Genomic DNA, 14,950 nt, shown 5'->3' on the forward strand with positions numbered 1-14,950 from the left:
GTCTTGATTTACAGTCCATTTTTATCCTTTTATTTGGTAATGTTTAACTTTTGGTAAACCGTATATATTGTTTATTGAGAAACTATTGGTTAAAACAGGGTTGTGGTAAAATTTTGTTTTTGTGTTAGTAGACCAACTTTGAAATGGGCGTTCTTAACTGACATGGAACATAAGAACTTATTTTACTGCTGCCTCATTAGCTTCGATTCGTCTGATTATTTTTTGACATAGTTACCTTTCTTTTGTTTGTTTTTTACTCAGCAGTTTCTTTTTATCATTCAGGAAAAGTATGTATAAAGTAATGTTCAAGTATACAAATTGGAGCCTTGATGGTAGCACTATAATATTTCAACATCGGCATACAAGTAGTAGATTACAAGAAGTACTAGCAAGATCTTGTAAAAATATGATTTCACTCATGAGCTCCAAGAATAACTAAACCACAAGATGTTTATCTGTTTTTTGCTCCCCAGTGTGTTGGTGAAAATAGTTTGCACGCAGTGAATGAGCATAGACATTTTAGAAATGGTTTTTTAAGACAGTTTCCTTTGTGACTTAAAATAATCTTATGTTATTAAGACACTGTGCTTATCAGTCCTAGGTTCATACAAAGTGCCAGCCTTTTATTTTATTAATATAGTTACAAATTCCTTTTATGTAATTTAAATGAGATATAGCCAGAGGATAGCAAATGTCCTAGTTACCTGTTTATTTATTTATTTTCTTTATTTTTAGGGTTTACAGATTGGTACTCGAGAATTGGAAGAGATGGGAGCAAAATTTTGTGTTGGTCTATTGCGTTTGAAAAGACTGACATCCCCACTGGAATATAATCTGCCTTCTAGCCTGCTTGACTTTGAAAATGACTTGATTGAATCGAGCTGCAAAGTAACTAGGTAAGACATACTTGTTTTATTCTTTTGTTATATGGTAGTATATTGTTGAACTTCATTAAATTAGTTACGCAGAGGAAAGGCACAGAGATTTTGACAGCCAGGAGCATTTTTAGAATTAATATACATAAGTCTTGCTTCTTTTAACATTGGTATTTGGATAAAATTTTAATGAAATATCCTTATATTTGGAATGCTGTTTTAGTGATCTTAATGATTTACTTTTAACTTAAAAATAAGCAGTGTGGAAAACAGTTACTTATATCAGATAAGTATGTAAATTAAGAAGGCTTGGAGCCAAGATTCATAGTTCAAAAGAAATTTTATTTTGTTGATAATCTACAAATATCAGATGGCTTTCCAGTCACCTTCTGGTTACATCTACTAGAAACAGCTAATTTAATATCCCTCTGGAAATATAACTACATCTGCCAAGTAGTATCCTTCTGAGTAGGTAAACTTTTGCTCCTAAAATTCAGTGTATGTAAAATTTGATCGGTTATTGGCTCAGAGATAATTTAGTATCACAATTTTTAATCATAGTAGCAGCGTTTAGCATTTTATAGTTTGATACATATGGGTAGGAATAGTCCCATTTTATAGAACCTACATGATTTTTATTGTTGGACATTGACATCAGATTTGTTAATTTATTGCCAAGCTATGTTATATATATATATCAATTTAGTAGTTTTAAGTGTAGTAAAACATTAATTAGAACTCGATTCTTATATAATGTGATAATTGAGGCAGTGATCCTCTGCATTCTCTATATTTCAAAACACTTGCTAAACGATAATGGAAATAAATATATTTATTTATAAATAAGTATAAATAAAGTTGTTCTCATTGATGTTTAGAAGCCTACTTTTAAGTTATTTTATGTATTCTTCCCCCGCCCCATCTTTTTGAGATAAAATTCACAAATAAAATTGTAAGATATTTAAAGTGTACACTGTGATGATTTGGTATATGTATACATTGTGAAAGGATTTACCCCATTGAGTTATTCACATACCCATCCATCACATCACATGTTTACCTTTGTGTCTGTGTGTGAGGGAATATTTTTCAGTTTTGCTCTCCTAGCAAATTTCAATTATACAATCTAGTGTTATCTAGTATAACCATGTTATACATTATTTCCTCAGACCTTATTCATCTCAACACCTGAAAGTTTGTATCACTCTTACTAACCTCTCCCTATTGCGTCCTCTGTCTGCCCCATATCCCCTGGCAACCACTTTCTTACTCTGTTTCTGAGTTGTTCCAATTCTTTTTTTTATTTTTTTAACATTTCATGTGTAAGTGACACCATGCAGTATTTGTCTTTGTCTGGCTTATTTCACTTAGCATAATGCCCTCCAGTTTCATCCATGCTGTAGCAAATGAAAGGATTTCCTTTTTTTTTTTTAAGGCTGAATATTCCATTGTATATCTATATACCACATTTTCTTTATCCATTCATCCATCAATGGACAGTTAGATTGTTTTCATACTTTGACTATGTGAATAATACTGCTTTGAACATAAGAGTAGAGTGTCTTAACAGTTTTCAGTGTACAGATCTTCCACCTTCTTGGTTAATTTATTCCTAACTATTATTTTTGATGCTATAGTAAGTTTGTTTTCTTGATTTCTGTTTCTGATGTTTCATTGTTAGTGTATAGAAATGAAGCTGGTTTTTGTATATTGATTTTGTATCCTGCAGCTTTACTGAAATCATTTATTACTTCTAACATTGTGCTGTTTTTAGGGATTCTATATGGTATCTTGTCTACTGCAAATAGAGAAAATTTACTTTTTCCTTGCTGTTTTGGGTGCATTTTATTTCTGTTTCTTGCCTAATTGCTCAAGCCAGTACTGTGTTGAATAAGAGTGGTGAGAGTGGGCATCCTTGTTTTGTTCCTTATCTTAGAGGAAAAGCTTTTGGTATTTCATCGTTGAGTATGACATTAGCTGTGGGCTTGTCATATATTGCCTTTATTATGCTGGTTTGCTGAGTTTTATCATGAATGGATGGTGAATTTTGTCAAATGCTTTTCTGCATCTATTGAGATGATTATATGATTTTTGTCCTTCATTTTGTTAATGTGGTGTATCACATTGATTGATTTGCATATGTTGAACCATCCTTGCATCTCAGGGTGCAAGGTGATCATGGTTTAGATATGATTCTTTTAATGTATTGTCGAATATGATTTCCTAATACATTTTATTGAGGATTTTTGCATCTAAGTTCATCAGGGATATTGGCCAATAATTTTCTTGTTTTTAAAATTTCTTCTCTGACTTTGGTATCAGGGTAATGCTGACCTTGTAAAATGAATTTGGAGTTGTTCCCTCCTCTTTTAATTTGGGAAGAGTTTGAAAATAATTTCTATTATTTCTTGCTTAAATGTTTGGTAGAATTCATCATTGAAGCCGTCTAGTCTTGGGGTTATCTTGGAAGGTTTTTGAGTATTGATTCAGTTTCCTCACAGGTAATTGGTCTGTTTGGATTTTCTGTTAATTTCTTCATGATTCAGTCTTGGTAGCTTGTATGTTTCTAGGAATTTTTTCCATTTCTTCTAGGTTGTCCAGTTTGTTGGTGTATATTTGTTCATAGTGGTCTCTTATGATCCTTTGTATTTTTGAGGTATCTGATGTGATGTCTCCTGTTTCATTTATAATTTCTCTCTCTTTTTTTTTGGAAGGTCTCACTGTTTGTCTATTCTATCTTTAAAAAAAATTAGCTCTTAATTTTATTGATCTTTTTTTTCTTTTTAGTCTCTATTTCATTTATGTCTGTTTGATCTTTGTTATTTTCTACCTTCTGCTAACTCTAGGCTTAGTTTGTTCTTATTTTCCTAGTTCCTTGAGGTGTAAAATTAGGTTGTTTATTTGAGATCTTGCTTTTTTCAGGCATTTATTGTTATAAACTTCCCTCTTAGAAAACTGCTTTTGCTGCATCTCATCAGTTTTGGTATGTTGTGTTTCCATTTTTAGTTCTCTCAAAATATTTGATTTCTCTTTCACTCATTGGTTGTTCGGGAACATGTTGTGTAATCTCCATGTACTTGTGAATTTTCCAGTTTTCCTAATTGATTTCTAGTTTTCTTTTCTTTCTTTCTTTCTTTTTTTTTTGCCACACCACACGGCTTGTGGAATCTTAGTTCCCTGACCAGGGATTGAACCCAGGCCCTCAGCAGTGAGGGCACAGAGTCCTAATCACTGGACCACCAGGGAATTCCCAATCGATTTCTAGTTTTATATTGTGGTTGGGCTTAATATGATTTCAGTCTTCTTAACTTTATTAAGACTTGTTTGTAGCCTAAGATATGATTTACCCTGGATAATGTTCCATGTGTGTTTATGTATTCTTTTGCTGTTGGATAGAATGTTCTATATATCTGTTAGGTCCGTCTGGTCTAATGTGTAGTTTAATTCCAGTGGTTTTTTTTAGACTGATTTTCTGTCTTGGATGATCTATCCATTGTTGAAAGTGGGTGTTTGAAGTTCATTGCTATTCTTATATTGCTGTCTGTTCCCTCCTTCAGATCTGTTAATGTTTGCTTTATATATTTAGGTGCTCCTATGTTGGGTGCATAAATATTTACAATTGTTATATCCTCCTGATGAATCGATCCTTTTCTTATTATTATTTTTAAAATTTATTTATTTGTTTATTTATTTTTGGCTGCATTGGGTCTTCGTTGTTGCATGCGGGCTGCCTTTCTAGTTGTGGCGAGCAGGGGCTACTCTTCGTAAAGTGCACTGGCTTCTTATTGCGGTGGCTTCTCTTTGTTGTGGAGCATGGGCTCTAGGCATGCGGGCTTCCGTAGTTGTGGCACATGGGCTCAGTAGTTGTTGCTCGCAGGCTCTAGAGCACAGACTCAGTAGTTGTGGTGCATGGGCTTAGTGGCTCCGTGGCATGTGGGGTCTTCCCGGACCAGGGCTCAAACCTGTGTCCCCTGCGTTGGCAGGCGGATTCTGAACCACTGTGCCACCAGGGAAGTCCAATCCTTTTATTATTATGTAATGACCTTATTATTTTCTCTTGTTGGTCTTTGGCTTAAAGTCTTTTATTTCTGGCATAAGTATAGCTACCCCTGCTTTCTTCTGGTTTCTATTTGCATTGAATTTATTTTTTCATCACTTCATTTTCAGTTGATTTGTGTCCTTAAAACTGAGAAACTGAGGTGTGTTTTGTAGGCAACATATAGTTGGGTCTCTTTTATTATTTATTCAGCCACTCTGTTTTTTGATTGGAGAATTTAGTCCATTTACATTTAAAGTAATTATTGATAGGTGTGGACCTACTGTTGTCATTTTAATTGTTTTCTGGTTATTTTGTAATTCCTTTGTTTCTTTCTTCCTCTCTTGCGCTCTTCCTTTGTGATTTGATAATTTTCTGTACAGTAAGTCCCCTACACACGAACCTTCAAGTTGCAAACTTTCAAAGATGGAAACGTGTGTTCACATGTCCAATCATGTAAGTTAGTTCATGTGTCTGGTGTACATTGTCATCTGCGTGCATCCTTTACAAGTGGTTGTGCTTTTGTGTACTTTACTGTATAGTACTGTATAGAGTACAGTAGTACAGTATCTTTATTTCAAGCTAGATCTGCAAGGGAACGACTTCATTGAACTCCTTGCTGTGCAACATGAGGAGCTTACTAATGAAGACCTGATGGAATTGGAGACCCAGAGAAAGGATGAAGAGAGACAAGAAGAAGAAGTAACTGAAGAACCAAAGAGATTCACAACACAGGAAATGGCAAGGGGATTTTCTTTATTTGAGGAGGCACTGTTAGTTTTGAGGCACAGGAGCCGAATGTAGAATAGTACACGAAGTTTGCAGCAGCCGTTCAGAATGCAATCCAGTGCTGCTGTGTCATCTATGATGAGAAAAAAAGAGCTACTACCCAGACATCCCTGGATCATTTTTTCAAGAGGGTAGATAGAATTGAATCCAGCAAGGAACCAGAACCTATGTCATCAGCGTCAGGCATGAGTGAAGTTGCAGCTTGCCCTCCGTCTCCCATTGCTGATGATCCTTCAGTTCTATAATCTCTCATCTCTCCTCTCCCTCCTCCAGTCAGTAACTCTTCTTGCCTGTTCACTCGATGCCAGCCCCTGTATGCCAGCTGTTTTACTGTACTACTGTACTTTTCAAGGTACTGTACTGTAAGATTAAAAATATTTTATTTTTTGTGTTTGTTTGTTTTTTATGTATTATTTGTGTGAAAAATATTATAAACCTATTACAGTACAGTACAATATAGCTGATTGTGCTAGTTAGGTACCTAGGCTAATTTTGTTGGACTTACAAACGTGCTCTCAGAATGGAACTTGTTTGTATGTAGGGGACTTACGGTAGTGGTATGCTTTGAATTTTTTATCTTTTGTGTATCTACTATAGGTTTTGGCAGTGCATTGAGGCTTACATAAAACATTTTTTTTTCTTTTTTGCCAAGGCCACCACCCTTACGTAAAACATTTTAAATATAAACAGTCTGTTTTAATCTGATAATTACTTAACTTTAAATGCATACCAAAACTTCCCCTTCCTTCACATTTTGTTTAATGTTATAATTTGTATCTTTTCACATTGTATATCCATTAACAAATTATTGTAATTACATTTATTTTTAATACTTTTGTCTTTTAACCTGCAAACTAGATTTATAAGTGATGTACCCATCACCATTGCAATATTAGAATATTTTGAATTTAACTATATATTTACCTTTACCTGTGAGTTTTATACTTTCATGTTTTCCTGTTACTAATTAGTATCCTTTTGTTTCAGCTTGAAGAACTCCCTTTAGCATTTCTTTTAAGACTGGTCTAGTGTTGATGAACTCCTTCATCATTTGTTTATCTGGAAAACTTATATCTCTTTTTCAGTTCTGAAGGACAACTTTGCCAGGTAGAGTATTCTTGATTGGCAAGTTTTTCCTTTCAGAACTCTGAGTATATCATCTTACTTCCTTCTAGCCTGCAAGGTTTCTGCTGAAAAATCTGTTTATATGGTCTTATCTGGGTTCCTGTGTATGTAATGAGTTTCTTTTTCTCTTGCTACTTTGAAGATTCTCCTTGTCTTTAACTTTTGATGATTTAATTATAATGTGTTTTGGTGTGGGTCCTTTTGGATTTATCTGTTTTAATACTTTCTAGGCTTCCTAGATCCAGCTGTCTGATGTCTCTTTCTTTTCCCAAGTTAGGGAAGTTTTCAGCCATTAATTCTTGAATAACCTTTCTGCCTCCTTTTCTCTGCTCTCTTTCTGGAACCCCTATAATGCATATCTTAAGCTATTTTCACTCTTTCATTATTTCTGTTTGCACCTTTGTTTGAAAAACTTCCACTGCTGTTTTCAGGTTTGCTGATGCTTTCTTCCACTTGATCTAGTCTGCTGTTGAAACCATCGTATTGCATTTTTCAGTGCAGTTATTGTAGTCTTCAGCTCTATCATTTCTGTTTGGGAATTTTTAATATTTTCTCTCTCTTCTTTGAAGTTCTTACTTTGTTCACGCATTACTCTCCTAACTTTGGTGTGCATCTTTATGACCATTATTTTGAACTCTGTATCAGGTAAATCACTTACCTTTATTTCATTAAGATCTGCTTCTGGATATTTTTATTGTTCTTTGTTTGGAACATATTCCCCTAATTCTTCATTTTTATTGACTCTGTTCATTTCTGCACATTAGTGAGAACAGCCACCTCTCCCAGCCTGACAGAATGGTCTCATGGCATGAGCTCTTCATTGTGTTTCATACCTTTTGTTATTCCCCAGAAGATAGTGTTCTGAAAGGAGCTGACAGTATAATAGAAAAAGCACAATTTACATTTGTGAAGGGGCATGATGGTAATTATAAAAAATACAGAAAATACATTAATATATTTAAAAAAACAAAATTTAAAAATTGCCTAGACATATTGAGAAAAAAGTTACTGAGTAAATAATTTAAAATCACCTGGATTTATGTGCAATAAATTTCTTAAATTAGTAAGTTTTAAGCTAGGGCTTGAAAGATAGTAAATGAGTCTTGGTAAAGAAATAGGAGCTAACATGAAGAAAACAAAGTTGGCAATAAGAAGTAGACTAATTTAGGTAAGGTGGAAAGGATTGCTTGGAGCTTAGAAAAGCTAATGTTGAAGAAGGCATTACGGGAGCAAGGTGTTCAATTTCATGGGAAGGTTAGTGTGGATTTTATAGAAGAGAAGTAGTAACTGTATATGTTCTTAAGCAAGGAATGATAACTGATATATCCTATGCAGGATATTAAAATTCAAAATGTTTAGAAGCTTATGCTAGTGTAATACTTCTGTATTGTAAGCACCAGGTATTATGGTAAGTTGAGGGAAAATGTGACTGCAAGAGTTTTCTGGAGTTGTTCTTTGAGGTTGATACTTCTAATGTATACTACTGGTGTCCAGTTATTCAAAGTACTGCTTCTTGAATGTAGATTTCTGTTATTCTTATTTTCTTTTGTTTTAGTTGGTTTCTAATATGGGTAGAGTGAATAAGGAGGAATGAGAGAGGTTCTGATTGTTGGCTGAAGATGAAACTAGCTAGCTCCAAAGTTTCCGATGGAATTATCGGTATATACTTATTGCTTTTAAGACTGCTCCCCCACCACCAAGACTGACAAAGCTCTTTTCCTCATAGCTACTGTCATTTATGATTTTAAAATCTTATTTTAAAATGCTTGCTTACTCATTTGGCTGTCCTTTTTATTGCTTCTTGGAAACTTTTCAAGAATCATTGTAAATTCTTGTCATTATTTGCATTATTGGTAAAATGGGTGGGAGGGAAGTTGTACATATTTCTCACCTTTTCCTCTTTCTCCTAGCTTTTGATAATCATCCTTTAGTTTTGCTGTGCATTGGCAATCACTGATAACAATTACCTTGGAAATAAAAGCTATAGTAAATGTAACACAGATCACTTGGGTTTATTTGTTGAGGCCAAAAACGGGGGTTGTGGTGTGCAAAAACTTTCCTTTGAGTGTTTCTTCTCTATCTTCTTCGCTTTTTCTCCTCTTTCAACTTTTCTTTTCCCCCTACACACTTTCCATAAGTGATATTCATTCCAGTGATTTTAAATTACATCTGTGTCTTGATAACTCCAAAATACATATAATCTTCCAGACCTCTCTTCTGAGCTCTAGACTTACGTATCCAGCTTCCGACTTGATTTTGTACACTTGGACACAAAATTAACTTGTCTAAACCTCAACTCATGACTTCTGTTCCCCTACCTCTCCCCAAACAAACCCATTCATCTGTATCCACCTCCCTCTACCCAATTGCTCTTGTAAGAAATCTTATTCTTGGCATCTCCTCCTCTCTCCCTTACCCTTAATCCAATCCACCACGTGGGGCTTTTTGATTTCACCTCCAAAATATTTCTCAGGTCTTTCTATTTCTCTCCACCACTTCTGCCATTACACTGGTCCAGGCTGCCATCATCTCTTGCCTGCTCTACTCAAATAGCCTCTGACTGGTCTTTCCTTACTTTTTTGTATCCTCCAGTTTCTTTGTACGAAGTGGTCACTGTCCTGTTTAAAGTCCTTCAGTTATTTTCCACATATATGGCCTATATCCATTATCAGAGTCTCTGAGGTCCAGAATGAGCCATCTATACCTTTCTTTCCCCCTTTAGCTTGTCCTGCTCTCTCTGTATTCTTACCATTCCAACCGCACTGACCATTTTTTAGTTTTTATGACAGTGCTCCTAAACTAGCAAAGGTCTAGTTTTTATTTTCCAATTTGTTATGGATTGATAATTGACTAAAATACAGTAAGAATGAAGTACTATACAAATGGAAGAGGGCACCCCAAGGAATGCAAATATAAGCTCCAATTTCCTGTTATTAGAGTCACCAGACACATAATTTTATGTAAAATTGTTGTAAAAGTTTCTGAACACTTCATTTTAATTCCTAGGCTTTTGTTGCCATGGACCAATAACAAAGAATTTGTGGACCATACCTTGAGTAGTGCTATTCTAGAACATGAAAATCTTTTTATCATCCCAGTGTCTTTGCATTTGCTTTTTCCTGTACCAAAATGTCTGTGCCTCCACTTGTTTAAGGTTTTATCCTTATCCTCAGTGCTATTCAGTTTCAGTGCATTGTGTTTAGGAGTGGTATATTAAAAAGAATATACCTTGGTTGACAATATGTACTTTTAATTTGAGGACTCTTCAATTTTGAAAAAATCTCAACCCTTTTTTTTTTTTTTTTTTGAAAATTGCTTCTTTGACAATTCCTTTATTCTGTTCTCCCAGAATTCCTACACTGGAGCTTCTCTGTCTGTTCTCCACACATGTCTCTTAACAACGTTTTCACATTTTCTATCTCTACTTCAGTCTAGGTAAATTATTCAGTAGCATTTTATAATTCACTAAACTTAGTTGTTTCTGGTCTAAAGTTTATCTCATGGGAGTATTTTATTTTAAAGATTATATATTTCACGTCTAATTGGTTCTTTTTTGTTTCTGCATTTTTAAATTTCATGATTCCTTGTTTATTCTTATGGCTACTATTCTTCCCTTCTTTGAAGACCCTAAACACTTTCTTAGTCATTTGTAGATCATGCCATTATTTTTGTGTTGGTAAGCTCATCACAGTTTCTCAAGAGTTTTGTAACTTGCAAGCTCATATTAAATGAGAGCTTCCCCCAAACCCCCAGCTCTTTCAAGTCTCTGCCCTTAATGATTTTGTGTTGCTTCTGCCTGGCCCGCTCTAGGCTCCAGTCCAAGCTTATATTAGCTTACGCTAGCATTTTATTAGTCTTGTATTTCCTAGTTCCCATCCTTCAACGATACTGGGGATTTTGCTGGACAAGTGACTGTGTTCATGAGGGTTCTGACTTTGCTGCTTTGTCTCCTTTTTTCTGACTTAATAATTGCAACTTTATAAAATCTTAGCCTTAGGCAGAAGTCTCAGCCTTATATTTTCAGCCTCCTTTCTAAAGTGGGAAGCCTCACTCCAGCTGCTTGGTTGCCATGAGTCTGGGTTTAATTCCCTGGCTCTAGGACATTTAAGCCTCCCTGTTATTTTGAAGGAGCTACTGCTGCCTGCTCTTGGACCTGGAATTCAGGAGACCCATGACCTATTTTTGTGCCTCTATGCTTTTTCTGGTCCAAGGAGATGTTTATCTTGTTTCTGTATGCATCTGTGTCTTCTTTGTTTTCCTGTTTTATATTTTATCTATCATTGCTCTGTGGTTAGAGCAAGGATAATAAGGATCTCAAAGCATGTACTTGTCTAAACCAGCTTCTGAGAGAAGTCTGTGAGTCACACCTACCTAGCTAACTCCTAGTTAACCTCAGGGACCATATTTATGCCTTTCAACCCTGTCTAATGGTGCCTTGCATAGTGCCAGTCACATATTGAGTTGAGGAAGTGGTAGGTTGCTACGTAAGATTTTCAGATTCAATTGGGTTGGATTGCTTGTTGGTTGGGGGAAGGGTCTTACAGTACCCTAAATATCAGTGTAAGGATGTTAGACTTTATCCTTTAGGCAGTAGGCAGTTTGGAAGCCACTGGGTGGAGTATGCTAATTGGTAGTTTTTGCCTGAAAGTAGTGTAAAGATTTGATTGAAGCTGGGAATGTAGAGGCAAGAAAACCCTTGAGGAAACTGTTTGGAATCATTCATGTTTGAGAGGACGATGAGAGCTTAAATAAGGAGGTAACTGGCAGTGATTGTTTGAGGAGACAGTATCAAGCGGCAGTGGAGAGGTCTTGATGATTGAATATGGAATCAGTAGCAGGTGAAGCCACATTTCCATATTGGAGTGAAAAAGGCAAATTATGGTGTTAGAGATGGAACTAGGAAACCACCTACTTTTACTAAGATTACCTTCCTGTCCTTTTCTCTTTATTGTCTGTACTCTTCTTTTGTATCCTTTCTTTGTCCTTGGTAACTTTCTGTTTCCTGGTCTTAATGTGAACCTGAGGTATCATCTGAATGAATATAAATTCTTCCCATTTTTTTTAGTGAGTTGACCCTTAAAAACTTTTGAACCCATCTTCCCCTGTCAAATTTATGCTTTTGTTTCTGTGTACAATGTGGATGGTTTTATTCCACATAGTAGCCCTCAATTTAATTTTGTCTTCCTCAGGTTTAACTGTTTCTCAAGGTAGAATATCTATTTGTTGTGAGCTAATTTATTTTCTATAGGCAATTTATATCAAGTAAGCTTGGAATAATTGCAGCAGCAAGAATAGTAAACATTAAATGCCTTTGTCAAGGTAATCAGTGACTCATTTATAAATGACAAATAATTAGTCTTCACAACACCATAAACCCGAAGGTATTTGGCACATAGCATTTGAGTTTGTTTAAATAAACTTAAGAAAAAGGTAAGAGACTTATTCAAAGTGAATCTTTGATAATTACAAAAAATAATTTCCCAGTTGTTCCATTTAGTATATATACCATTGCTTCATTTAATAGAAGATACTTTAGTTTTAGAAACAATAATTGGAATCTAAAAATCAATTAGTTGAACAAAGCTTAAAAACACTGATCTGTAAAATTATTTTACTTGGAATGCTTAAAACTTCTGAATATAAGACTTTATATTAAAAAGCAGACAGATTCTTTAACCATGTTGGTATTACATGTATATAAGCTATAACTAGCTTTCTTTTCATTTAGTGTTTGTTTTTAACCTTCTGTCTCTTTGTATGTAAACGTATTGTAAGCAGAATATAGTTGTTTTTGTAAAATTTTAGTCTGACAGTTACCTTTTAATTGGAACATTAGTTCATTTACATTTACTGTAATTATTGACATATTTAGATTTAAATCTACCTGCTTATTATTTGCTTTGTTTGTTCCACTTGCCCTGTGTTTTTGAAAAGATTTCTTTTTGATATATTTAAACTAAACTTTTTACATTTATATTATATAAAATATATTCATATTTATATTCAAACTCAATATAAATGTGAATTTTTATCTCTTGGGACAATATAGGATCCTTCATATGTTAACTCCATTTAACCCCCTCTCAATATATGTACTGCTGTTGTCAGATAGAGTATACTATGAGCACTGTACACGTTGTAGCCGTTATTACTGTTTTATGCAGTCATTGGATCTCACCACACATTTACTGCCTCACCACTACCCGCCCCTTTTCTCATTTCTTTCTTCGTATCAGTTTTTGTCTGGGGTCATTTTTCTTCTACTCAAAGAATACCCTTATGTCTTCACCTTCATTTTTGAGGGGTGTTTTTTTGGATAGAGAAACGTTTTTCAGCATGTTGAGGGATCATTCTATTGTCTTCAATCTTCCACCACTGAGTTGTCAAGTCAGCCATTAGTCTGATTGTTGCCCCTTTGAACATGATCTATCTTTTAAGGTTAAGTTGCTTTTATGAATTTCTCTTAATCTTTAGTTATTTAGGGGTTTAACTTAGATGTGATTTTATTTATTTTGCTTGGGATTCACAAGGTTTCTTAAATTTGTGGCTTGATGTCTTCTATCAGTTTGGGAAAATTCTTAGCCATTTTCTCTTCAAACATTGATTCTGCTCCATTATCTCCCTCTTTCTGGGACTCCATTTACTTTTTTTTAAAATTAATTAATTTTATTTTTGGCTGCGCTGGGTCTTTGTTGCTGTGCGTGGGCTTTTCTCTAGTTGCAGTGAGCGGGAGCTACTCTTCATTGCGCTGTGTGGGCTTCTCATTGCGGTGGCTTCTCTTGTTGCAGAGCGTGGGCTCTAGACTTGCAGGCTCAGTAGTTGTGGCGCGTGGGCTTAGTTACTCCATGGCATGTAGGGTCTTCTTGGACCAGGGCTCGAACCCATGTCCCCTGCATTGGCAGGTGGATTCTTAACCACTGTGCCACCAGGGAAGCCCCTCCATTTACTTTTTTTTTTTTTTTTACAGTACGCAGGCCTCTCACTGTTGTGGCCTCTCCCATTGCGGAGCACAGGCTCTGGACGCACAGGCTCAGCGGCCATGGCTCACGGGCGCAGCCGCTCCACGGCATGTGGGATCTTCCCGGACCGGGGCACGAACCCGTGTCCCCTGCATCAGCAGGCGGACTCTCAACCACTGCGCCACCAGGGAAGCCCTCCATTTACTTTTAAGTTTGACCTTTTTACTATATCCTCTGTGTCTTTTACTGTCATGAATAAGTTTCTATTCTTTTGTCCATCTGCTTTTTTCTGGATGTTTTTCCTAACCAACCTTTGATTCACCCATGCTTCCTTTAGCTGGGTCTAATCTGATGTGAAATTTATCTTTTTAATTCTTAATTGTAGTTAATTAAGGGGGGATTAGGGGGGAAAAAACCCCAAAAAACTAGGGAGGATGATTTTTAAAAATTGAGAAATATTGCCCAGGGGCATAAGCCAGCATTCTGGGAGCCTAGTAGGACTTATTTTGAGCAGACTTTCACTTACTCTCTTCACCTTTACCCCATTTCTGCCTTTTGCCCTAAGTGAGTAGCCTCTCTGATAAAAAGTCTTTAGAAAGTCAACTTTCCATCTCTTTGAACTAGGGCATGGCCCAAGCAAGGGGATCTAAAGATCTAATTGCTCTTTATAATACCTTTTAACCAATTCTGTTTTCAGTTCCCCCATATAACCATTATCTTCAATTCCTGAACTGTTTTAGGGCTTTGTAATACAAATCGGCATTTTTTTCCTTGGCTTCCCCTACTGTAGATGCTCAGCAAATTGGAGGAGGTTGGAACTCAAGCCTACTAATTTCATCCATCTTCCTCCATCCTCCAACATTTTATTGATATCTCTTCTTTGCTATTATCTCCCCTCCAGTTTTCTTTTTTTATGGGTTTATTCTTTTTAAAAAAGTTATTTTTTTTTTCCCATCATCTTAGTGGCTTTTGAGGTCCACTATGTTTACCATAAATTATAGAACTTGCTTCTCAGTGAAGCCTGTGGTTGAAAATTAATTATGTTTTATATTCTTAGGGCATTTGTTGGAAATGGCCACGCACAAATCATTTTAACTTTACCCAATTGTATTTGTTGTGTAATAAAAATTCCATTTCATACAACACTTAAGTCTGCATTATGTCTT

General features: G+C 35.5%; 1 protein-coding gene across 10 annotated transcripts in view; it reads left to right on the top strand.

Annotated features, from left to right (window-relative positions):
* AGTPBP1 (ATP/GTP binding carboxypeptidase 1) overlaps positions 1 to 14,950 on the top strand; it is a 170,933-nt gene that overhangs the window by 146,890 nt on the left and 9,093 nt on the right. For 6 of the 10 annotated variants that reach the window (XM_073806002.1, XM_073806006.1, XM_073806005.1 and 3 more), the window contains 2 exons: positions 736 to 896; positions 13,793 to 14,927. In XM_073806002.1, the coding sequence (XP_073662103.1) occupies positions 736 to 896; positions 13,793 to 14,039 (408 nt within the window). In that variant the 3' untranslated portion in view covers positions 14,040 to 14,927. Of the gene's footprint in view, positions 1 to 735; positions 897 to 5,497; positions 6,053 to 6,687; positions 6,808 to 13,792; positions 14,928 to 14,950 lie in introns of those variants that run through there. The other 4 variants (XM_019940383.3, XM_019940386.3, XR_012332465.1 and 1 more) reach the window with 3 other exon arrangements.

The sequence above is a fragment of the Tursiops truncatus genome, chromosome 6 (genome assembly GCF_011762595.2).
Source record: "Tursiops truncatus isolate mTurTru1 chromosome 6, mTurTru1.mat.Y, whole genome shotgun sequence".
NCBI classification, from domain to species: Eukaryota; Metazoa; Chordata; class Mammalia; order Artiodactyla; family Delphinidae; genus Tursiops; species Tursiops truncatus.